The 25964-nt window shown below is 37.1% G+C and overlaps 2 protein-coding genes across 3 annotated transcripts; one reads left to right on the forward strand and one right to left on the reverse strand.

Moving 5' to 3' along the window:
- Nucleotides 1–450: 450 nt before the first annotated feature.
- On the reverse strand, nucleotides 451–6228 carry LOC145129906 (putative serine/threonine-protein kinase PBL28). 2 transcript variants are annotated; one of them, XM_079064740.1, is made up of 5 exons: nucleotides 6113–6228; nucleotides 4427–5364; nucleotides 4121–4339; nucleotides 3595–4044; nucleotides 451–807 (listed from the first exon to the last, which is right to left on the reverse strand). In XM_079064740.1, the coding sequence occupies exons 2-5, from the start codon at nucleotides 5336–5338 to the stop codon at nucleotides 556–558; spliced, it is 1833 nt and encodes a 610-aa protein (XP_078920866.1). In that variant the 5' UTR covers nucleotides 5339–5364; nucleotides 6113–6228; the 3' UTR covers nucleotides 451–555. The 2 variants fall into 2 exon arrangements, with proteins under 2 accessions (XP_078920866.1, XP_078920867.1); XM_079064741.1 differs by lacking the exon at nucleotides 451–807 and adding an exon at nucleotides 2430–2658.
- Nucleotides 6229–22741: 16513 nt separating this feature from the next.
- On the forward strand, nucleotides 22742–25573 carry LOC145128718 (TOM1-like protein 2). Its single transcript, XM_079063521.1, has 6 exons — nucleotides 22742–23342; nucleotides 24387–24422; nucleotides 24503–24540; nucleotides 24661–24762; nucleotides 24853–24903; nucleotides 25421–25573. Exons 1-5 carry the CDS (start codon nucleotides 23217–23219, stop codon nucleotides 24863–24865), a joined length of 315 nt encoding a protein of 104 aa, XP_078919647.1. The 5' UTR covers nucleotides 22742–23216; the 3' UTR covers nucleotides 24866–24903; nucleotides 25421–25573.
- Nucleotides 25574–25964: the final 391 nt, after the last annotated feature.

The following is a 25964-nucleotide window of genomic DNA, read 5'->3' on the forward strand; positions in this document are numbered from 1 at the left end:
AAGTAAAAAACTTTAAGGACAAGAGTCCGATTCGTGCAGTTATTTGAAGTTCAAGATCAACCATTAACAGGTCGGTTTTACTTTCTGTCTTGCATTTAATTTCGTCCAACAACATGACAATCTTCTTTTCCTTTCTTATAATCAGATCTAATCGTGAAGAATTGATCTGGTTTTGGACGAAACTTGGTAAATATAATAATAATAATAATTGGATCTATTATTCGCAACTAATCGACACATAATTCTCAATATTAGTTGTCGGTTTGCTTGCGTGTCTATTAGTTTGGTTTTTCAACAAAACTGTTATGCAACACCAACATAGTCACCATCATATTTACAAACAAATTGAGTTAAGGATTTCGCGACAGAACTACGGAATGGTTATTTCTGATTGGGACCACTGAAATCATAATTGGATGATAATTTAATTTCATTTATTTACATGATAGATGCATGATTATCATATTTAAATATAAAAACCAAAAAAAACAGTAAGAGTCAATCACCACACTACATAACATAATTCTAATAACAAAATCATATTTGTCCATCATCTCATAGTATAGTCTTCAAGTAGACACCGATACTATCAATATAATAGCCAGCAAGGCCATATAATCCAGCAAAAGAACCATCATCAAAAGATACCATGAATGACTTCCCTCTTACATTACCATATGGTCCATGTGTTTTTTTGTTCGTCACAAATGATATTGACGATATTACTATATGCCCAGGATCATTTCCCCTTGATAAGGAAATTGTTCCGTTGATTGCACTTATTTCCTCGTTCCAATCAAATATTACCTGAGCGACAATATATACATAACCAATTTTCTTTGATGAACCTAGACCCGAGACTTTGTAATTTCATTTGTAAATATGGGGTTGATTTTATTTCCTTTGCAGAAATAAATGCAGGTCACCACACAATGGAGTAATTACAATATGGTCCCTTTAAAATTTGTTAACCCATTAACATGTTTAATGTATCATAATTAGGTCTTTTTATTTATACCTTTATTATTTTTTTATATTAGTGTATAAACATAACGATAATCTATATATCGTTTAAAGTTTAGTCATATAAAATTCTCATCAAAATAAATTCAAATTCAATATATCTTTATTAAAATTTTAAAAATAAGATTCAAAAATCTATGTGCTAATAATTTAATACCTTTTGTATCTAAATAATACATATATTTTAAATAATCAAAACTGATTAGCATGATGGTAAACATTTTCGATAATTGAACAAATAGGAAACGATTCCAATTAAATCTTCAAAATTATTGAAATGCAAATTAAATGAGTTAAATATAAGGATACTTCATAAAAGATCTTATATTTTGATCTTATATTGGATTAAGTCTTTAATGTTTTTTTTCTTGCAATTAAATCCAAAAAACTGAGAATAATGTCCCAAATTTTAACAACTATTTACATTTTTTATTTTTTACCCTGATAAACCTGTCATTTTTTGGTTTTTACGTCGGTAACCGGTCATCTTTGGGTCACCAACCAAATACGAGTGCTTTTTTCACAAATATGATTAAAGTTTAAAGGGTTGGACTAACTATTATCTAATATTTTGTATTGAAATAACTAAAACTATATTTTATATTAGGCTAACTTAAAATTTGATTACATCTATGAAAAAACACTCATGTTTGGTTGGTAGCCGGTTAAAGTGGTAAAACCCAAAAAATGACCGTATTATCGGGATAAAAATCCAAAATTGTAAAGAATTGTCGGTTTTTTGGACTTATGTGTAAACAATTGCTAGTTTTTTGGGCTTAACCACAAGAAAAAAAACTATAAGTACCTGCTCCAATATGAAAATGTAAGGGCTTTTTCAAAGATTTCTCTTAAATATAACTGCACTACAAAGCTTGCAAAAAAATACACGAGAACCTTTTAACATTGATGGGAAAATGTTTAGGTGGACCCAATATTAGGGAATGACCACCATTTGTGTCAAAAAAAAAATTTGTTTGGTTTGAATCAATGTGGAGTTTATTTTTAAACATGAATTTGTGAGTTGGTTTACCTTTTATCAAATAAAGAAATAAAAATAACAAACTCCTTATTTCTAGTATGCCTGAAAATATATTGGAGTGTTTTACCTATCTTATATACTATTATTAATAATGTTTTTGTTAGAAACATGACAATATGAAACTATTCCGAACATATTGCTTATTAAGTAACCAAAAGAGACAAATTATGGTCCTCAAAACTCATATAGTAAATTATAGACATTGAAAGTTCAATTATAATTTTAGAGAAATTAAATATTCTCTTACTTTTTCTTTCTATTCATCCTCCTATTAGTTTTAAATGATGACAAATGTAATAAATTTATTAATCTTACTAAATATGAAAAACATCACAATCTTTAAATGTGTATAAAGATTGTAAAAAGAAAAAAAAATAAGAAGATATTTGATTTCTCATAATTTTACCACTGCTTACAAATAATTAGGACAATCAGTTATACTAAACTAACTTACTAAACCTTTCATCAAAAAGAAAATATCTTTAAATTTTCAAGAGGCTAAAATTTTAAATCGAGACAGTTGCTTCGTCAATAATAAGTAAGTCCTTTGTAAACTCTAGCACCTTGTTTGTGTTTATTTTCTAATGAATTCTTTGCTGTGCACACACACACAAAAATAAATAAATAAATAAATAAAAATAAATAAATAAATTTGAAAATTAAATTATCTTATGTGATAAGACCTAAATTTCATCAGAAATTATACCTACATTTTGTAAAAAAAAAATAATAGTTATTACTTATAGTAAAAGTATGATAAATATCATAGAAAAATAAATAAATATTTCTTGTTAATTATATGTAATGTTTAATGCTTAACAAATTAAAGCAACCTTACAAAAAAAAAATTAAATTAACAGTTAACTTCGAAACTAACAAAATATGATATTCATTCAATAATGGTATAAGTTGTTCTATGTTATATGTAACTTGTTATATTGAAACTAGCCAAAAAGAATTACGTATAGAAAATATGTCCAATAGTTTTTGTTATCTGCTGGTTGGATCACAACACGATTTTTACAAAAGTATTTCCCTATTTTTGCAAAGAGAATGGGGATCAACCTAGTTTTGCAAAATATTATAACAATTAGGTGTAAAACACGTGTATTATACAGGTTAATTAAAAAAGATAAAATATTAAAATATAAATAATAAGTATTTTTTAAAATAAAATTTTGAAATATGAAATGAAGAAACATATTAATTGCAATTTAGTATAGTATTTATTACATTTCATACTTTACATATATAACTATAAGTATTATGTAACTTTTTAATTTTAAAAATTAGAAAACCATAAATTGACATGTGGATATTATTTATTTAAAAATTATCACAAAATTACAAGAGTCAAAACTCATTAGAGATTGACATGTGAAAAAATTATCTTCATTATAGTAGATTATAAAATAACGGTAAGTGTTGTTTTCTATATATCACACATGTCCAGAGAAAGATGCACCTCGGACAATTTGAATAATTCTTTTAAGATTACGTATTTCAACCTTTTTTAGTTATGAGATGTTTACCTCAGAAACCGTTTCTCCACCATTCCACCCACCAGCCTTTTCGTAAGTGTGTGTTACACCTCTATATTGCGTGGTGAAAATGAGAGAGTATATAAGATCGCCATGATCAATGGTTATCATCTTCAAATGTTGATGTGTCTCTAGTTGTAGATACCAGATGTTTTGCGGGCTTCCAGTTCCAGTTTTTCCCCATGTTCCAACCCTTATGATTTCCTCATTAGGTTTAACATATATGCCAAAACTATCTATGTAATAACCAGCAACGCCATAAAACCCAACTAAACCGCCTTTGTCCCATGGTATAGAGAAAACAACTTTTGTTACTCGACCAAAAGGTCCGTGGGTTCTTTTGTTCGTCTGAAATGATAGGGACGAAATTATTGTAAAACCATCTCGAGAACCAATGGTTCCATTAATGCCAATTATTTCCTCATCACCTTCGAAAATGACCTGATTAACCCACCACAAAGATTATTATAGTAAAAAGGATACGTATTGATTGGTGGAATAACGATCAGTTACTTACCTCGGAAACTGTTTCTCCACCGGCCCAACCCCCATACTTTTCGGAATTGTAAAAAACACCTCTAAATTCACTAGTGAACATAAGGGAGTATATTACGTTACCATGATCAATGGTTATCTTCACCAGCTTATGATCTTTCTCAAGTTCAAATGACCATTGATTTGGAGGATTTCCACTTCGTCCCCATGTGCCAACCCGAATAAATCCTTTGCTAGAAGCCTTGCAACAAAGAAAATATATAATTATTCAAATTCAAGGATGAAAATAGAGTTAAAAATGCTTATATAAGAGTCTTATGAAACTTACTTGAAGTTCTAATGCCTTCTCAAGTTTTTCAACAATCCAACCCATGGTTGGGCGTTCGCTTCGATTATCTCTCAAGCATTGATATGCAGCCATTGAGAAAAGCTTTAACGAACATACTTTCATTTGATTCATGAGATTGGGATCAATGATCTCATCTAATCTGTTGTCTTCACAACACACTTGGGCCAGAGAAGAAAGAAACCGACGTTCATCTTGATATCTATCAATAAGTGCCAACCTTCCACATAAGATTTCAAATAGCACTACACCAAACGAATACACGTCAGACTCCTTTGTTAGAATACCGGTTCTTACATATTGTGGATCAACATAGCCGAAGGTGCCACAAGCATTAGTGACAAGAAAAGTGAACTCAACATTTGAAGGGCCTATTTTCGATAATCCAAAATCTGAGATTTTCGCTTCCCAATTCTCGTTTAAGAGAATGTTTGAACTCTTTATGTCCCGATGCAGGACCCTGTGTTGAAGTCCCACGTCATTATGAAGGTAATTAAAGCCATGGGCTGCACCAAGGCTTATTTGGAGACGTTGGATCCAGGAGAGGTTAGAGTAACTTAGATATCTGTCAAGGCTTCCATGTTTTGCATGCTCATACACGAGGATACTTTCTCCACCTTCATCACAAAACCCAATAAGAGAGATGAGGTTTTTGTGTTTATAGCGTGAAAGCATCTGAATTTCCATCAAGAACTCTCGATCCCCTTGTCCCAATCTGCGGTCCAACCTCTTTATAGCAACGGTGATAGACTGTCCAGATAGGGTGATTTGGCCTAAGTAGACCTTCCCAAATCCACCTTGTGCAATAAAATTATCATCGCCAAAGTTATTGGTCGCCAACTTTATGTCTTTAAGTGGAATTTTTAAGTGTTGTACACCTTCCATCAGAGACATTAATGCAGCCAAACTCTCTTCAACCTCTGTCAATTAAATAACAAATGGGAGCTTAATTAAACACATGTTAAGCAGAATTAGTTTCAATCACTATTTAAGTTCGAGATAGAGACACGCAAAGCACCACCTCTTCGTTAATTTCATGGTCTCAAATAAGCGGTTTATATTTTAATAGTCCTGACTTTTCTGTTATAGGAATGATGAAAACAAATTCAATCATTGTAAAATATAGGGACATAGATAGTAGAACTTCCATTTCAGTATTGCGTATATATGCTTGTTCAAGGGGAACAGCAGATGTATTAATTAAGAGCATCCGATTAAGCGAATAAAATGGAATGGAATATTCTAAGGATTCAGACTGAGAATATGAAGAAACATAATTCGATTCTCTCTGCATACAATGTTCTATCCTTCAAAGTGAGCTCACTTTAGATTTTTGAGTGTAAAAAAGCTTCCATTACTTCAAATTTTACTCAGAATTTTAGGTTGTAGATTACAAGCCATTGTCGTATTGAACTTTGAAAACGTTTTGGAACCTAAACTCTAAAAGTATGGTTTTATATATCTATAAGAATAAGAATATCATAATGGAATTTCCAAATATGATTTCATTTAATAAAAGGGAAGTAAAGTAGCCTTGATAAAATCCATAAAATTAGCTAAAACCGAAATTACAGCGCTGTAAGCAATTAAAGGCTTGAGATTTCAAAAGTTGAGGTGCTCTAAAAATTAAAAATCAATAGCAGTAGTAGAACACAAACCAAAACTAACCTGATCAGATTTGGAGCTTTTGAGGGTGGTTGGTGGTGATCTGAATTGATGAATGAAGATGAAAAAGGAAAGAATGAGAATGGACATAATGTTGTAGGAAATAATATATTATTTCCTATCCTACAATAAGTCAATAATTGAACAAAAAGCAAGTGTGTCTCCTCACTTTATTACTTTATTTGTTGTTTCTTTTTCAAAGTAAAAGGAAATAATTGTTTAAGTTATAGGCAAAACGTGTCCTGCTAAGTAGTAGTATCCTAATTAAACCGGAGGCCGGATGAATACATTTATCGTACCATGCATACGGTGAGGTGACACTATGAGGATTTCGAGGAACACCACTCTACACCACCTGCCACTGTGAGGCCGGATGGCATACATTTATCGTACCATAGGGTGAGACGAGCCTATGGTAACTTGATAAGACATGTGGAACATATAGTGAATAACCTATCAACCTGTTAATTCATGTTCAAATCTTGGCACCACTCAGCCGTTATGGTCTTAAGGTTCGTCTGCAGTGACCCCAGAGCATGAAACATATCCTCATGTTTGCAGCGGGGGATTTGTTGGTGCACGAAAGATAGCTCGGAACCCTCGTTTGGAAAGTTCCCTTTCTAAAAATAAAAATAAGTCGAGCCAAGTCTGGCTAAGCTCGGCTCGAGCTCGTTTAAGTTATAAGAGGCACAATTTAATCTTTATAGTACGGAGCTCGGCTAGATCTCGTGAAAAATTATACAAGCTTAACTCGGGATCGAATTTGGCTCTTATTTTTTTATAAGCCGAAATAATCTTAAGCTTGGTTCGAGCTTGTTAAGAAGTTTGTTTACTAATACCCTAAATTTCTAATTCCTTGAATATTTTTTTTATTTTAACATATAAAAATAATAATAAGTTATATTATATATAGGCTCGTTTAGGCTCGCGAGCCTAATCGAGCTTAGTTGTTTAGGCTCAAACTCGAGCTTGTTTAATAAACGAGCCTAATATTAACCTCAAGCTCGGCTCGGGCTCGTTTAAAATCAGTCTCGAGTCGGTCTTTTATTGAGTCGATCTCGAATACCTCACGAGTAGCGTGACTCGTTTGCACCCCTAGGCCACACAACTATATATGGATTTTAATTAATTAAAAGTTACAACAAAGACTATCTAATAATTGTGTGTCGATTTGGTTTGATTCAAATATTACAATGATGTCTATTAGTAATGATAATGGTGTAATCTTTAAGGTTGCCCGTCAAAAAAACATAATAGAAATCTCTAAAAGAATACATTCCAATTGATGACCATGGACACCCTTTTGTTCCAAGTAGTATCGCATTTGCTTGTATGTTACAATATCCTAATGCTTCATATTTATTAAAACAAGTATGTCGAAAATTGAAGGGTTGACCATTTCCTAAGTTAGGGAGAGTAGGGAGGAATGATGTGGCACTAAGTTGGTAGGGTTGAAGTAAGGGAGAGCGTGGGGATGATGTGGCGATGAGTTGGCATGATTAAAGTGATGGGAATTAGGGATAAAAGTGGGTCCAAACCCGAACCATTGGATCCATACTCTTAAAACCTGGAAACCGGAATTGATGAATTATAAGATCCAATAACCGGACCGTTATATAGGAACCGGTTCCGGTTCGGTTCCGGGTATCGGACCGGTAAAGTGGGTATGAAAATGGAAATTGAAAATTAGAACCAGATTCGGGTATTGGGTTTAAAATTTAGCTCTATCCGGGTTCCGGGTATTCTTGGATAGGTCCAACGAGTAAGGGTATTCTGGCTTTTAGAACCAAATTATTGAATATTAATAACTCAAGAACATGCTTTACAATATCACTAATATCAGAACCTACGTCCCTTTCCTTCTCGTTCTCTGCAACTGTGATGCATGGAGGGCTTTGTTCAACACTTATTGAAAAGCTTTTGATACATCGATGAGACATCATTCAAGTCGACGAATGCCAAATCGGTCAAACTCAACTTTGTGATCAATCTATGGTTATACAGTTCCAATTCTAAAACTATTTTCAGCACGAAATTGAAAGATGGTCAAAGGATTCAAGGGCAATGTGATTAGACAATGAATTGTGCAACATCGCGATATTATACCTATTCGCCTCGACATATGTCACACCCCAAAACAGGAATGGCGGAATCGTTCAGGTGTGGAGGACGTCATGTACAGTATCACAACAATGCAAAGTAGTAAACAAGCAACAACATCATCCATTGCATTAATAATATAATTTAATACAAGTGTGTTCTGTCAAGTTTAATAGACACCAAAAATATAAATCAAAATAAAAGATGAGTCTTGAACGAGCTCCATCTTCTCAAAACCTGGCATCGGTACCTGTCTACTGGCGACCTGAGAATACAAGTTATTTTGAAAGAGTTTATCAGCTTTAAAGCTGGTGAGTTCATAAGTATATTAGTGTCTGAGTTTGTATGAAAGTGTTTGTAAGCATGTAATGTATAAGTTGTAATTGTTTGAACTCTCCTAGAAAACCCTATGTTTCCTACTAAAAGTAGCCTTATACCAAGGCATCAAGTGTTGGTGTGTGTGTCTCTTGTAAGAGTATGTATTTTCCCAAATCTGACTATCATTAACCAAAAATATAGTTTTTACATTACTGTTTATTGTGTGAAGATCACAAAGTAAATGCAATGGGAAAATGAAATAGTACTGTAGTGTTGTATTAAGTAACTACTGCTGTACTAACTACCTTAAACCAATTGTTATTTAAAGTACCATGTGATCGGCCTGTACCATACTACCGACTATAAACACGACGACCCTCGATCCCTACACGACAACCCTCAAGTCATCAAACAGAACATACAACCCTAACCAGGGTCAATATCAAAACCAGGCAAAGTCAACATTGGTCAAAGTCAACACCTAGTTGACCTGACTCGCCGAGTTGGTCTACCAACTTGTCGAGTCCATGGTCCACTAACCCGATCCAACCCCGACACCACTCGTCGAGTCTTACGAGAACTCGTCGAGTTCTCCTTCATTCAAACCATCAGGACTATCTTCATCCGACTCGCCGAGTTCATCCATGAACTCGTCGAGTTCATCTCCCTCTTAAGAACACATCCAGTCTATGACTCGCCGAGTTGTATGGACAACTCGTCGAGTCCATATTCAAAGGTTGGGAGATTGCCTTGGGCTCACTGAGTCTGTTCATCCACTCGCCGAGTCCCATGATTCCCAGGCCCGCTTTTGCGTCTAAACAACTAAGGGACTTCCTTCCCTAACAACTGGTCCATCCACAGAAAGGATTTGGTGGTTAAAACACACCGACTCGCCGAGTCCCAAGAACGACTCGTCGAGTCCATCCATGACCATTGCTATCCAGTCGATTTTAATGGGTCTTAACACCTCAAAACCATAGATATGGCCCCCTAATGTCCATTTCATACGTAAAGCTCCAAATGTCGGAAGAAATGACGTTTGGCACCCGTAGACTTGCAAGTCCCACTATAGCGAGCAGCAAGGTGTAGGATAGTCAATCCAGTATAGATCTATACACAAACTCAACTCTCTCCATTTAAGGAGATTCTGGATACAAAACGAGCCATGACAGGTGATGCCATTCCCCGTTACGTGGCTCACATAACTGTATTTGTGCACTTGTGTATGTATTGTATGTACTAGCTGTATTGTATGTTCTTTCTCTGTCTAGTATGTATGTATGTTCTCTCTGTATGGTATTGTTTGTTTCTCATCATAGTATTCTCTATCTGTATGTTATGTTCTCTCTGTATGGTATTGTTTGTTTCTCATCATAATATTCTCTATCTGTATGTTATATTCTCTCTGTATGGTATTGACTCATATATGAACTGACTCATTGTATGTTTTACTGTTCTAGTAATAGTATTAGTGACTTCCTAAACTACGCCTATCATAGTTTACTAGTAATGGTGTTTGAATGCATGAACATGTTTGTATACCTTTGCTACCCAAGGGTATTGAATAGAATGAAGGAACTTTTATATCTATATACATATACATAATATATGACTAGGATTCAAACGACCTTCGGACAAATAACTGATACCCTAAGTCCACGACCAAACAAGGAACAGGAGGTAAGGTGAGCTATCAGTCCTAAGTCCTTTCAAACCTACTTATATAACTAGATCTATATAGATACACATTTAACAGAATATAAGTTTAAAAGAGTTTAGTAAAAGTATTTGACATGTAAAAGAGTTTGTAAAACAGTTTGAAGTAGTTTGTTTGATAACACACTTTGAAAAGTAAGAAATCTACTTGTTTGGTAGTTATTAATCACATGTGATTGATATAATAACTATAATAGTTCAACTTGTATTCCCCCCCCCCCCATAAAAGCATTTAAAATCATTTAAATGGTTGATTTAGGGGTATGAACTCACCTGTAGTGAGTGGTTTGGATGAATGGATGGTATAGGATGCTAAGTGTCAAGTGAAGACTTGAACACACATAATGATCCTAGTTAACATATAATAACACATATATGTATCCAATTAGTCATTTAACAACTAATTACTCAAGTATAGACACCCTAGGACATGAAAAACACCTTGATTCAAGGGTTATAAGTACTAAGGATTGCATCTAAGGGTTGTAGGGCCTTGCCTTTGAGTTTAGGGTCCAAGGGTAAACTCTTTATGAGTTTACGGTTTTGGGACCAACTCCCTTGGAGTTTACGGTCGTAAACCCATGAGTTTACGGCCGTAAACTCATGGTACTTCTACCATTTTGTGTTTTGAAGTCTTAAAGGTCATCAGCAAATATCCTAACTTCAAGTCTAAGCCTTAGGAAGTGATTGGGGCAACATTCCACCCCTTTGTAGAGTTTATGGCCCATGGACCATTTCTCCATGAGTTTACGGCCGTAAACTCTAATGGTCCTTGATGTTTTCGAAGTTTAAGGTCCTATACACTTCAAGGATATAATCTAGACTAGTAACCAAGGCTTGGTAAGGGACTAGGGCACACAATGGCCCTTTCATTAGGGTTTACGGTCCAAGAACATGTTGGACCGTAAACACCTTTGATCTTGTGTTTCTTTGTGTTTTCTAGTTGATTAAGAAGTGTAACAAGCCTTATAACACACTAGGGTAAGAGTACTTACAATAAATAAGCTTGAAAGGATGTTAAAAGTCCAAGAACACTAGTGTGTGTTCTTGGTGAAACTAAGAACACTTGAAGATCTACACAAATGGAATGATTTCACGGATGAAGTTATGTAAGATCACTAGATTAAGTAAGATATCAAATAATTAGGGCAAGAAACACTTACAAAGTTGAAGATCAAGAAGGAAAATCGGATGATACTTGAGAGGATTTGATGTTATAGCTTTTGAAAGTGTGAAAAAAATGAGTAAAATGACTCTAAGTGTCATATTTATACTCTTTGGAGTTTACGGCCGTAAACTCCATGTTTAGGCCGTAAACTCCAAACTCTTGGAGTTTTGAGACCTCACTGATGCACAATAAACCGTATAGCATCCTCTCTCCAGTTATCTCATGAAGTGCTAAGCTTTAAAACACTCAAACTGACTCTATACAGCTCAAAAGTTAGCAGAAACAGTTCTGACTTCTATTGAAGTGAATTGTTGCACAGAATAGAAATTTCGGGTTGTCACATCATCCCCCCGTTAGAAGGAATTTCGTCCTGAAATTAGAGTTTAAGCAAATAACTAGTTACAAATAACTAAGTAAAAAGACGAGGATATTTCAGTTTCATCTGATCCTCTCGCTCCCAAGTGAATTCAGGCCCTCGCTTGGCGTTCCAGCGAACCTTCACTATCGGGATACGGCTTTGTTTCGTTTGCTTGACCTCTCGTTCCATGATCTCTACAGGTTCTTCCACGAAGTTGAGGCTCTCGTTGATCTCGATCTCGTCGAGTGGGATTATAAGAGTCTCGTCGGACAGACACTTGTTCAAATTCAAGACGTGGAAAGTAGAATGTACGTTACTGAGTTCACGGGGTAAGTTAAGTTTGTAAGCTACAGGGCCGATTCTCGCGAGAATATCGAAAGGCCCTATGTATCTTGGATTTAGCTTTCCACGCTTTCCAAAGCGTATTAAGCCCTTCCAGGGTGAGACCTTCAATAGAACACGGTCTCGCACCTGGAATTCCAATGGTTTCCTTCATTTATCAGCATAGCTTTTCTGTCGGTCTGTATAGGCTTTCAATCGTTCACGAATCTGAACGATCTTCTCTGTCGTTTCCCGAATGATCTCCGGACCCGTGAGAGTGCTTTCAGGAACTCGTCTTTTAGCTAACTGGGTATCACCCACCTCAGCCCAGCACAGAGGGGATCTGCACTTTCGGCCATAGAGGGCCCCAAATGGAGCAGCCTTTATGCTCGTGTGATAACTGTTGTTGTAGGAAAATTCGACAAGGGGTAAATGAATATCCCATGCTTTCCCAAAGTCGATCACACAGGCTCGGAACATATCTTCCAAGGTTTGGATAGTCCTCTCACTTTGTCCGTCGGTCTGTGGATGGTAGGCTGTACTCATGTCCAGCCTAGTTCCTAGGGAACTTTGTAGTGACTTCCAGAACCTCGAAGTGAATCTACTATCTCTATCCGAGATAATGGATATGGGAACACCGTGCAGTCGTACAATTTCCCGAATGTAGGTTCTTGTAAGATTCTCCATCTTGTCTGTTTCTTTGATAGGCAGGAAGTGTGCGAACTTGGTCAATCTGTCGACGATGACCCATATGGTATCAAGTCCACCCGTTGTCTTGGGCAACTTGGTTATGAAGTCTATAGTGATCCGCTCCCACTTCCATTCGGGTATCTCCGGTTGTTGTAATAGACCTGAGGGTTTCTGGTATTCGACCTTGACCTTTGCGCAAGTAAGTCATTTACTCACGAAGGTAGCAATCTCTGCTTTCATGTTAGGCCACCATTATAGCTTTTTAAGATCCAGATACATCTTATATGAACTTGGGTGGACGGAATAACGAGTGTTGTGCGCCTCGGTCATGACCAAGTCTCTGAAACCACCGTGTTTCAGTGTCCAGATCCGATCCATGAATTATAGGGCTCCGCCACCCTTGACTTCCAAGTTCTTATCCATCCCTCGAAGGGATTCACTTGCCACATTTTCAGGTTTCAAAGCGTCGAGCTGAGCCTCCTTAATTTGTGTGGACAAGTGTGAATGGATAGTCATAGTCAATGATTTGACTCTACGACCAGAGTATTCTTTCCGACTTAGGGATCAGCTACTACGTTGGCTTTACCCGGATGATAACGAATTTCGCATTCGTAGTCACTGAGTAGCTCGACCCACCGTCGTTGTCTCATGTTGAGCTCCTTCTGGTCGAATATGTGTTGTAGACTTTTGTGGTCTGTAAAGATAGTGCTTTTTGTACCATACAGGTAGTGTCTCCAGATCTTCAGAGCAAACACAACTGCTCCTAGCTCAAGATCGTGAGTGGTGTAGTTGACCTCGTGTGTCTTCAGCTGTCTCGAGGCATAGGCGATGACCTTACCTCGATGCATCAGAACACAGTCGAGCCCTTAATTTGACGCATCGCAATAGACAACGAAGTCTTCTATCCCTTCGGGGAGGGATAGTATTGGTGCGGTGCACAAGGCTCGCTTGAGCGTTTGGAACGCTCTCTCCTGCTTCTCTTCCCAGTCAAAGGCCACACCCTTCTGGGTCAAAGTCGTGAGAGGTTTTGCAATTCGTGAGAAGTTCTGAATGAACCTGCGATAGTAGCCAGGTAGGCCTAGAAATTGACGAATTTCTGTAGGCGTCTTCGGTGCTGACCAACTCTCAATGGCTTTGATTTTGGAAGGGTCCACGTGTATTCCCTCTTCGCTAACCACGTGCCCTAAGAATTCGACTCTTCGGATCCAAAATTCGCATTTCGAGAACTTCGCATAGAGCTTCTCCGAACGTAGTGTTTCTAAGACCTATCGCAGATGTTGACTATGCTCCTCCTTACTACGAGAATAGATAAGTATGTCATTGATGAAGACGATGACGAACTGATCCAAGTAAGGACGACACACCCTATTCATTAAATCCATGAATACTGCGGACGCGTTTGTTAATCCGAACGGCATCACTACGAATTCGTAGTGCCCATAACGAGTTCGGAAGGCTGTCTTCGGAACATCCTCCCCTAGCACTCGTAGCTGGTGATATCCGGATCTTAAGTCGATTTTTGAAAATAAGTTCGCCCCTTGAAGTTGGTCAAATAAATCGTCAATACGAGGCAGAGGATAACGATTTTTGACGGTCAGTTTGTTGAGCTCCCTGTAGTCGATGCACATACGAAACGATCCGTCTCTCTTCTTGACGAACAAGACTGGAGCTCCCTAGGGTAAGAAGCTTGGTCATATAAAGCCCTTGCTGAGCAGTTCGTTAAGTTGACAGGACAGTTCTTGCATCTCTGCAGGTGCTAGACGATAGGGCGATTTGGCTACGGGAGTAGCCCCTGGAACTAAGTCGATTATGAACTCGACTTGACGTTGCGGAGGTAATCTTGGGAGTTCTTCCGGAAAGATGTCGGGAAAGTCACGTACTACTGGAATGTTCTTAATGTCTTTCGTTTCTTGGCTCACATCGACCACATGAGCAAGGAATGAGCGACATTCCTTTCGCAAGAATTTCTGGGCTTGAATGCTCGAGATGATACGAAGGTTCGTGCTGGGTTTGTCGCCATAAACTACTAGAGTTTCGCCAGATGGCAGATTAAGGCGAACAGCCTTTTCGTAACACATTATGTCGGCACGATGAAGACTCAACCAATCCATGCCGATAATGACGTCGAAACTTTTAATTGAGACCGGCATGAGGTCGATCGAAAATGAATGGCTATCTAGTGTTAGGGTACACCCTATGAATATACTGCTAGTGCTCTCCGTCTTTCCATTAGACATTTCTACAGTGAACGGTTCTTTAAGTGCTCATGATTTTTGCTTAAGTAAATGAGCAAATTTTTGGTTCACGAAACTCCTCTCCGCTCCACTATCAAGCAGTATGTATGCATAAGAGTTATCGAGGAGAAACGTACCAGTGACCACTGTGGGGTCGGCAACCGCTTCCTCGTGGCCTATGGCCAAAACTCTTCCCACTCTACCGGCATTCCCTGCCTTTGGGCAGTCCCTCTTGTAGTGGCCCACTTCACCACAGTTGTAGCAAGCTTGGCCCACTGCAGCGCCAGGGACTTGGTTGATTGGCCTAGCCGGAGCTTTGCAGAAACGGGCAGTGTGCCCCTTCCTGTTGCAGTTTGAACACTGCATTTCCCGGCAGGCTCCCGTGTGGTGGAAATTGCATTTGTTGCATTTAGGCAAACTTCCAGCGTACTGCTTTACCGGAGCAGCAGTGGCAGGTGCTATCGCAACATGAACTGCCACGACCTGCTGCTTTTTGGCAGCCATCTTCTTCTTCTTGTCGTCCCAGAACTTCCGCTTGGAATCAGTGGTTTTGGAAGGTTCTGAGATGGACAGGGTTGTTGTTGCGGCCGGGGTACGAACCCCATGGTCTATAAGCCCCTGTGCCAATCGCTTGGCATTATCGAATGTAGTGGGGTTTGAAGCCAAAACATTTCCCTGGAATGGAGGCACCAGCCCCCGTATGTATCTTTCTATCTTCTTTCCCTCTGTATGAACCATGCTGGGACAGAGGGCCACCAGCTCACAGAACCTGGCGGTGTAGGAGACTATGTCGGAGCCCTTCATGGTTAGGCTCCACAGTTCCTCCTCCAGTTTTTGGATTTCGCCCCTCGGGTAGTATTCCTCAATCATTAGCTCTTTCAGAGCTTCCCAGCCCATAGCATTAGCCACCACTAGAGATAGTGACTTGACATGGCTATTCCACCATGTCAGGGCTTTTTCCTCAAAGGTGCAAGCAGCGAACTTGACCTTGCTCCCTTCTGGACAAGAGCAGATTTCGAAAACCGATTCGGTCTTCTCGAAGCATTGCGAGAGGGCAATGACTTCGCCAGTCCCTCTAAAGGACTTGGGCTTGCAATTAGTGAAGTGCTTATAGGAGCACTCTCTCAAGCACACAGGAGCTTCACCATGAGTATATTGAACAGGGGTTCCTCCCCCAGTGGAACTAGAAGAATGATATTGAGCCATGGCTGTTGCCACAGCCGCAGCTACTGCAGCATTTAGAGCTGCCGTATCAATTTGAGGAGCAGGTGGTGTTGCAGTTGATGGAGGTTCGCGTCTCGTTGATCGACGTGGATGCATTTTTGAGCTACAAGAGTAACAAGATGACGATATAGATAAGAATTTAATAGGGATAATTTGAAGAGAATGCCTCATGGACTAACTTTCCATAGTCCAACAGCACAATTGAATAGTACGATTGAATGTAGATATAGTACTAACAGATGATAGCATTTGGACAATAATTTCCATGAGATTAGATATCTGTCAATAATACTGGAATTACAGATGTAATAAGTTTGGAAAAAAATGACCTAGAAGTAGGTCTTACATCAAACCAAGATGGGAAAATTTTGACAGATATACGACCTAATCAAGACCTAACAGGTCCAAGTTTTAACAAAGATAGGAAATTAGACTAGAGTTTTTACATAACTATGTTATATCCAAAAGAGAAGTCGAGGAGACTCTAGCGGCGACGAGAACTACTAGAGTGAGTTCTTGATTCAGGCAGACGACGCTCTATGTCTCGCATGCGCCTTTCATACATTGACTGCCTAGCCCTAAGTTCCCTAACTTCAGCTGGGGATGCAGTTAGCTGTTGCTACAAAGTCCCATTGGTTATCCTAGCCCTTTCCATAGCTACCTCAAGTTGGCGAATGCGGACCGTGTTAACGCCAGAGTTGGCGTCAATCTCCAACACTCGGTCGATAGTTGCTCGACCTTGCTCAGTGTTCCGAGAAATCCTACGGACCATGATGGGCAGGACACGATCAGCTGAACCTCCCTCGGTGAGGTTGTAAAAGCTTTTGTCCCCTGTTGTAGGGAATGGGTTGACCCTGTTCTTGACTCCATCTATTCAAGTTTGTGGCCCACAGAGGTGTGGGTCCTTGAAATGCTGGGCGAGGGTTTGGGTTTGGGTCTTGAGCAGCTGGGGGTAGGTTGTTGACTTATGGCTCTGAGTCAGAACCATCAGAAAAGTCCTCAACATAGTGATCATCCAAAGGGATTGGGTGATCATCTTCTGGCTCTTCTTCAAGCCATCCAGCATTGCCGTGGTTGGGATAGTACGGGTCTCCGGGAAGATGGAATCCAACCATTATATCTATGCGAGAAAAGGGATAAAGAAATAATTAATAGACGAACTATCTAGATAATTATAAGATGATATTTATTGGTTACTTCAATACTTGCTTAATGCATACCAGTTATATGAAAGCAAAACAGAATAGACCTTCGAATAAGTGATCCTAACTCCAAATCCACAACAAAACAAGGAACAGGAAGAAAAGCAAAGATCACAGATTCTAAGTCTATGACATCCTAGTCACATATAACCTTAGCGTATCCAATTAGCAATTATTGACCTACTAATAAAAACCTTTAATTCTCAGATAAGTAATTATAGTAACACAAAATACTCCTATAGTATTTTAAGTTTATGTTCTGTTCTAATGTTTTCATTGTAGTATTGTTGGTAAGTTTTTTTAGACTTGTTGCAACCTCACAACCACACTTAGGCACATGCTAGTCACTCCTCGGATAATATAGTTGATCAGACTATATCTTCCCAGGGTTGACCATATGTCTCTAAGTCTGATTGTGCTGCCCAACAATCGTAATACTTTTGTTCTGTCCTAGTGACACTAATTTTAGTATGATTGCAGGCATGTATACTTAGTTAAATATTTTATTATTTAAAAGTATAAACTCTTTATCAGAGTATTTTAATCCCGCTATGTTTATAGTTCGTATATCTTTTATGGGTTGATATACTCGATTCACTATAAACAATGCTCTGATACCAATCTGTCACACCCCAAAACCGGAACGACGGAATCGTTCGGGGGTGGAGGACGTCATGTACAGTATCATAACAATGCAAAGTAGTAAACAAGAAACAACATCATCCATTGCATTAATAATATAATTTAATACAAGTGTGTTCTGTCATGTTTAATAGACACCAAAAATATAAATCAAAATAAAAGATGAGTCTTGAACGAGCTCCGTCTTCTCAAAACCTGGCATCGGTACCTGTCTACTGGCGACCTGAGAATACAAGTTATTTTGAAAGAGTATATCAGCTTTAAAGCTGGTGAGTTCATAAGTATATTAGTGTCTGAGTTTGTATGAAACTGTTTGTAAGCATGTAATGTATAAGTTGTAATTGTTTGAACTCTCCTAGAAAACCCTATGTTTCCTACTAAAAGTAGCCTTCTACCAAGACATCAAGTGTTGGTGTGTGTGTCTCTTGTAAGAGTATGTATTTTCCCAAATTTGACTATCATTAACCAAAAATATAGTTTTTACATTATTGTTTATTGTGTGAAGATCACAAAGTGAATGCAATGGGAAAATGAAATAGTACTGTAGTGTTGTATTAAGTAACTACTGTTGTACTAACTACCTTAAACCAATTGTTATTTAAAGTACCATGTGATCGGCCTGTACCATACTACCGACTATAAACACGACGATGTAAGACGTCGGAAGAAATGACGTTTGGCCCCCGTAGACTTGCAAGTCCCACTATAGCGAGCAACAAGGTGTAGGATAGTCAATCCAGTATATATCTATACACAAACTCAACGCTCTCCATTTAAGGAGATTCTGGATACAAAACGAGCCATGACAGGTGATGCCATGCCCCGTTACGTGGCTCACATAACTGTATTAGTGCACTTGTGTATGTATTGTATGTACTAGGTGTATTGTATGTTCTTTCTCTGTCTAGTATGTATGTATGTTCTCTCTATATGGTATTGTTTGTTTCTCATCATAGTATTCTCTATCTGTATGTTATGTTCTCTCTGTATGGTATTGTTTGTTTCTCATCATAGTATTCTCTATCTGTATGTTATATTCTCTTTGTATGGTATTGACTCATATATGAACTGACTCATTGTATGTTTTACTGTTCTAGTAATAGTATTAGTGACTTCCTAAACTACGCCTATCATAGTTTACTAGTAATGGTGTTTGAATGCATGAACATGTTTGTATACCTTTGCTACCCAAGGGTATTGAATAGAATGAAGGAACTTTTATATCTATATACATATACATAATATATGACTAGGATTCAAACGACCTTCGGACAAATAACCGATACCCTAAGTCCACGACCAAACAAGGAACAAGAGGTAAGGTGAGCTATCAGTCCTAAGTCCTTTCAAACCTACTTATATAACTATATCTATATAGATACACATTTAACATAATATAAGTTTAAAAGAGTTTAGTAAAAGTATTTGACATGTAAAAGAGTTTGTAAAACAGTTTGAAGTAGTTTGTTTGATAACACACTTTGAAAAGTAAGAAATCCACTTGTTTGGTAGTTATTAATCACATGTGATTGATATAATAACTATAATAGTTCAACTTGTATTCCCCCCCATAAAAGCATTTAAAATCATTTAAAAGATTGATTTAGGGGTATGAAATCACCTGTAGTGAGTGGTTTGGATGAACGGATGGTATAGGACGCTAAGTGTCAAGTGAAGACTTGAACACACACAATGATCCTAGTTAACATATAATAACACATATATGTATCCAATTAGTCATTTAACAACTAATTACTCAAGTATAGACACCCTAGGACATGAAAAACACCTTGATTCAAGGGTTATAAGTACTAAGGATTGCATCTAAGGGTTGTAGGGCCTTGCCTTTGAGTTTAGGGTCCAAGGGTAAACTCTTTATGAGTTTACGGTTTTGGGACCAACTCCCTTGGAGTTTATGGTCGTAAACCCATGAGTTTACGGCCGTAAACTCATGGTACTTCTACAATTTTGTGTTTTGAAGTCTTAAAGGTCATAAGCAAGTATCTTAACTTCAAGTCTAAGCCTTAGGAAGTGATTGGGGCAACATTTCACCTCTTTGTAGAGTTTACAGCCCCTGGACCATTTCTCCATGAGTTTATGGCCGTAAACTCTAATGGTCCTTGATGTTTTCGAAGTTTAAGGTCCTATACACTTCAAGGATATGATCTAGACTAGTAACCAAGGCTTGGTAAGGGACTAGGGCACACAATGGCCCTTTCATTAGGGTTTACGGTCCAAGAACATGTTGGACCGTAAACACCTTTGATCTTGTGTTTCTTTATGTTTTCTAGTTGATTAAGAAGTGTAACAAGCCTTATAACACAATAGGGTAAGAGTACTTACAATAAATAAGCTTGAAAGGGTGTTAAAAGTCCAAGAACACTAGTGTGTGTTCTTGGTGAAACTAAGAACACTTGAAAATCTACACAAATGGAATGATTTCACGGATGAAATCATGTAAGATCACTAGATTAAGTAAGATATCAACTAATTAGGGCAAGAAACACTTACAAAGTTGAAGATCAAGAAGGAAAATCGGATGATACTTGAGAGGATTTGATGTTCTAGCTTTTGAAAGTGTGAAACAAAATGAGTAAAATGACTAAGTGTCATATTTATACTCTTTGGAGTTTACGGCCGTAAAGTCCATGTTTAGGCCGTAAACTCCAAACTCTTGGAGTTTTGAGACCTCACTGATGCACAATAAACCCTAGAGCATCCTCTCTCCAGTTATCTCCTGAAGTGCTAAGCTTTAAAGCACTCAAACTGACTCTACACAGCCTAAAAGTTAGCAGAAACAGTTCTGACTTCTATTGAAGTGAATTGTTGCACAGAATAGAAATTTCGGGTTGTCACAACATATTTATCCAAGCTCAAAATGTTGTCTGGCCAACTCAAAAATATTGGCACCACAATGCCTGATAAAAAAAACTTATGTATGCCTTTAACGATTTACCATTCAAGTACCACCCGAACCTCCTTCATCCTCGTCACAAACCTCTCAAAACATCCCCTTCCACCTAGTCGCCCCTTCTACCTTACTCTACCTTTCAGAATTCTGCCACCCATCCCACAACTTCACAACATTCGATTCAATCTTCTATCACCACTCACCATATGATGACTTGTGCTAAAAGTGAGATTTTAAACCTAGTTAGTGCCTGATCTCAACTCAACCATCGTCTCTCCCGTCCCAGGTCATTCTTACAGTCATTATATGAACCTTACTATCATAAATCAATGGATAAGGAATATCATGCTCTTATTTTGAATGGTACTTTGACATTGGTTCCACGTCCAATTGGGGTGATTATTGTGACGTCTATGTGGCTATTTGAAAAAATTTTTAATGTTGATGGGATTCTTCTCTCCACAAGGCTAGACTTGTAGCCAACAACCGCAGTCAACAGCAAGGGATCGACTACAATGAGACTTTTAGCCTGGTGGTCTAACTGACCATTATTCGTATTGTTATCAGTCTAGTTTTTCTAGACACTAGCGTATTCGTCAGCTATAGATGATGAACGCCTTTATTCATGACACCTTATAGGAGACCGTCTAAATGTATCAACCGTCTAATTTTTGTAATACTCGTCTCCCGGATCATGTATGCCTTCTTAAGAGATCATTGTATGGCCTAAAACATGCTCCATAGGCTTGGTATCATATATTTGCTGAGCAAGCATCTCGTCTCGACATCACTCATAGTCACACAAACCCGTCTCTCTTTGCACTACTACAAAAACAGGCTTTAGTCACTCGACGCCGGAAACGAACAGTCACTCATACGATTTTTTAAGTAGCTGGAAATCTCCATCTTGTGACTATCCGAAACCGTATTTTCACACCTTCTAATAATTAAGTAGCTAAAGTGAACTGAAATATTTTGTAGAACATTCAGTCACTTATCAATTGGGAGGTGTGACTATAGAAAATTGAGTTCAACGCATTAGTTACTCTATACATAAAAAAAGTGACAAATATACTAGAGTAAAAAAGTGACAAAAAAAGGTGTCCAAATGTCATAAATCGTCACATTATGTAAATGTTTATGTCGCTAACTCATAAATTAGAGTTTGTCACACATGGTTTCAGTGTAGCAAAAATTTGGAACATATGGTCTTATAATTATAAGTGTGACTGAAGTTGAACGTGTGACCATTTATGTGTATATTCACTTGTTATTTCAAAGTGGTTGTATGAATTTCGAATGGAGACACCATATCACAAATGTGTATGGAATGATTTTTATTACTCACATGGCGAAAAATTGATGTAGCTATTATTTAGAGCAAAAATAATGAAAAAGTGTTAATCATTAAGTTTGATATTTGTCACACATGATTTTAGTGCAACAAAAATTCGGTACATATGGTCACATAACTATACGTGTGACTGAAGTTGAACGTGTGTTATAGCTTGTCTAGCGTTTATATGAATAGTCACTTGTTATTTCATAGTGTCTTTATGGATTTTGAATAGCACACCATATTATAAAACTTGAAAATGAAAAAGAGTTTAGAATCCCTCTTTTTTTTCTTTCAAAAACATACCGCTTAATTAATTAGGGGTGGGAAATCCTTTGTTAAAACTTGAAAATGGTAATTAAAACTTGAAAATGAAAAAGAGTTGGGAGGTGGGAAATCCTTTGTAAATCCGGATGAAAAAAATCAAAACTATCCCGCTTCCTCAAAAACATCCCACATAATTAATTAGGTTTAGAATCCCTCTTTTTTTCTCAAGTCTCCGCGACTCCTCTTCGTCATCTCTCACGTCGCTCCCCTTCTTCTCCTTCTCCTGATCTTTGCTCTGCCATTTCCATCAACGGTTCAAAATCCACCGCCCATTAACCTCGTCGCCACCGCTTGACCAAACTCTGCATCGCTAAAAAGCCTCACCTCTCCGATTGAGGAAGACGATGCTGAACAAACCCTCACCGCTCTGTCTCGTCCCTCTCCCCCCTCTCTCTCTTCTGATATTACAGGGGAAGACTTCACCTCCACCGGAAGTCAGCAGTCATCGTCCTCATCTTCTTTCGGTGAGCGATTGATGACATGCGGAGTTCATATGAGTCGTATGGTCGAATTGTGATAAGGTTTTCTTGGAGGTGGAGTCGGAGAAGGTTCTTGATGATATGGTTATGATGGTTGAGGATGTTCTAACGGATGAACAAAATAGGACTAAGGTGGTACGGTTAATCGGAGCATGGGGCGAGTCTGAGGACCTTACGTATCTACCTGTTTTCTGTCAAACTCACTTGGTGAAGCATCTCTTTCCTTGTCTTTACTTGTTTGTTTTTGCTTTTATGTCTTCATTATGCTTTTACAAGCTAAGCTATCAATTGCACTCTATAGCGGTGTTATAACGACACTATAGCGTTTTGCGGTGGTCAAGAACCGTTATTTTTAGTTTAGCGTTTTCGTTTCGCGGTACCGTTATTTGCCGCGCTATTCACCACTATTTACCGCTATTTCAACAACCCCTATAGCGGAGATACGGGCGCTATTCCATTTTCGTTCACAAAAATGGTTTTAATGATCTCACCACACTTTCATTTTAAAAAGCCCGAACAACTAACATAATTAAAAGCATTCAAAGCAACTATGTCTATTGACAACTCTCTGTCTCATCTCTTTCTGTACTCACGATGACTTGAGTTGCTATGGTCGGTCTCCATTATTGCTTTTTGTAAATCGACCCACACCTATGAGGCTACAATATGGGACTTAACTCCTTAAATCAACCATGACCTAGTAATACGATATTGAACCCGTGCAATGCGATTAAACTCTATTTGACACTTTGACACTACCTAGTTTCCGTATTACTATAATAGAATATTATGTTATGTTTTTATATGAATTTTTAGGTTTGACGGTATTAATTCTATATAAACTTATGGTATTAATACTCAAATATATAAATTCTATATAAATACAATATAAATTTATAAATTATACTTAATATTAAAAAACCGCTATACCACCGTGATAACCACGATCTCAAATAGCGGCATGTGATCGCTATTGAAATTTTGACCGCGATAACTGCATAGTGTACAAGTAAACTTTCAGTCTTGTTATACCAAATGAACCATTACCATTGTCCTTGGTGGTATTACTAAGAAATGATCGAATCTTCAATGGGAAAGAGATTTTTTTTGAATTATGTTGTTTAGGATTTGTTTTCTTCATTATATCTATTGGAAAACAAAAATCAAGACTTTCCTAAGGTATTTAACATTTACTACTTGGGTTAGTGTCATCTTTATTATTTAATTATGTAATTATTTTATCTTTTGCAGGAAGAATGTGATGATTTATCCAAGCGACCAACTGTTGTAAGTTTTCCTGTCTTGTTTGATGCTTAAGTTACCTACAAATGGTAAGTTTTCCTGTCTTATTTTACTATTTGTTGCAGCCTGTAGAGTTGGGTATCCTGAATCTTTTGGAAAAATGGTACGTTGGTACTATTAGTTTGCTTTTACCTAGATCCATATATTCAATATATGATATGATTAACTGTAGTTGCAAGTTTCATTTGATATTCAAAGTTATGTAAAGTTGAATCTGTTGCAGCCTGCAGGTCTTTCCTAGACAGTTGCTAAAGGACAGGATACTTCCACACCCATCAAACTCCATTATAAGAATTATTATAAATATAAACCATACCTTTTTCTGGTATATTGTTTTTGTTTGCTTAGTTTATAATTTGATTATGAATTTTTCTCTTATATTATTAGTTAATAGATATATTTAAATAATTTGCAGCTTCCTTTATTAAGGGTGCCAAATCCTCATAGCTTGAAATTATGGTTAAAGGTACAATACATGTATAATTTATAAACTTGTGTTCTTGTTTAAAAAACCAATTTGTTGCATAACTGAATGCAAATTTATTTGTTTTTCTATACATGATTAATATTGATGAGATGATTTTTGTTAGTTATATTGCAAATTGATATGCTTTTGTGTTAACTGTTTGTTTACCATATTATAAGTTAAGCTAGAGAAAATGAACATGGAAAATCAAAGATGTGACAGAAATAGTAATGTACTTTTTTTCTATACATACACTACTTTGCCTCTGTTGGCTCCCTCTTGCTGGTATTTTTTGGTGGTTATTTTTCATGTTAGTTGGTGTGGACGTTATTACCCTTGGTGATTTAATTTGCATTCTCTCTTCAACATTGTAGATTGATAGTCTATGTATTTTAGCAATCTACTTTGATTTTTTTTTTCATTTTAGCAATATACATCCAAATCTTTTTCTTATTTTGAGTTATAATCTTTCATGATTTATTTAATGTTTGATTCGTTGGTCTTTCATTTCTTATAGGTAACACTATTATTTCCCATACCAAATGATGATGAGAAAAGAAGCCATGCCCAAGATTTTTCAAAAGAATTTACAGTTGTGATTATTAAATGTTATATAAATCATTTTTATATGTTACTTTAGGATTTTATTTAATTACGTAAATTATTCCAATTACGTGTATATATATATATATATATATATATATATATATATATATATAATCATATTTGTCATACAAATAATGTGACTACATATCGCTGTGTCACCAAATATACAAAAGGCTAAACATTATCATATTCATGTGACAGTTAGATGGACTAGCGTCACTCAAAATACACTTTTTCAAGATTATTAATACATTTGACCACTCTTTTTACCACCTTAGATCACTTATTACTTAATCATAAGTGACGAAATCCCTCCAAAAACCCAATGGTTGTGTCACCAAATATACATAAGGCTACACAAATATCATATTCATGTGGAAATTAGATGGACTAACGTCACTCAAAATACACTTTTTCATGAATTTTTAAACCATTTGGTCACTCTTTTTACCACC

Source organism: Lactuca virosa, chromosome 8 (assembly GCF_052849685.1).
Source record: "Lactuca virosa cultivar CGN04683 chromosome 8, Lactuca_virosa_CGN04683_v6, whole genome shotgun sequence".
In the NCBI taxonomy this organism is placed as follows: Eukaryota; Viridiplantae; Streptophyta; class Magnoliopsida; order Asterales; family Asteraceae; genus Lactuca; species Lactuca virosa.

Excerpts from the sequence above, each read along its gene's own strand:
- LOC145129906 (XM_079064740.1), bottom strand. The coding sequence starts at position 5,338 with ATGTCTCTGATGGAAGGTGTACAACACTTAAAAATTCCACTTAAAGAC. Across the intron at positions 4,045-4,120 it reads GTGGAGAAACAGTTTCCGAG|GTCATTTTCGAAGGTGATGA; the intron begins GTAAGTAACTGA and ends TGGGTTAATCAG. Across the intron at positions 808-3,594 it reads GTGGAGAAACGGTTTCTGAG|GTAATATTTGATTGGAACGA; the intron begins GTAAACATCTCA and ends ATTGTCGCTCAG.
- LOC145128718 (XM_079063521.1), top strand. The coding sequence starts at position 23,217 with ATGGTTATGATGGTTGAGGATGTTCTAACGGATGAACAAAATAGGACT. Across the intron at positions 23,343-24,386 it reads TTTTCTGTCAAACTCACTTG|GAAGAATGTGATGATTTATC; the intron begins GTGAAGCATCTC and ends TATCTTTTGCAG. Across the intron at positions 24,541-24,660 it reads CTGAATCTTTTGGAAAAATG|CCTGCAGGTCTTTCCTAGAC; the intron begins GTACGTTGGTAC and ends AATCTGTTGCAG.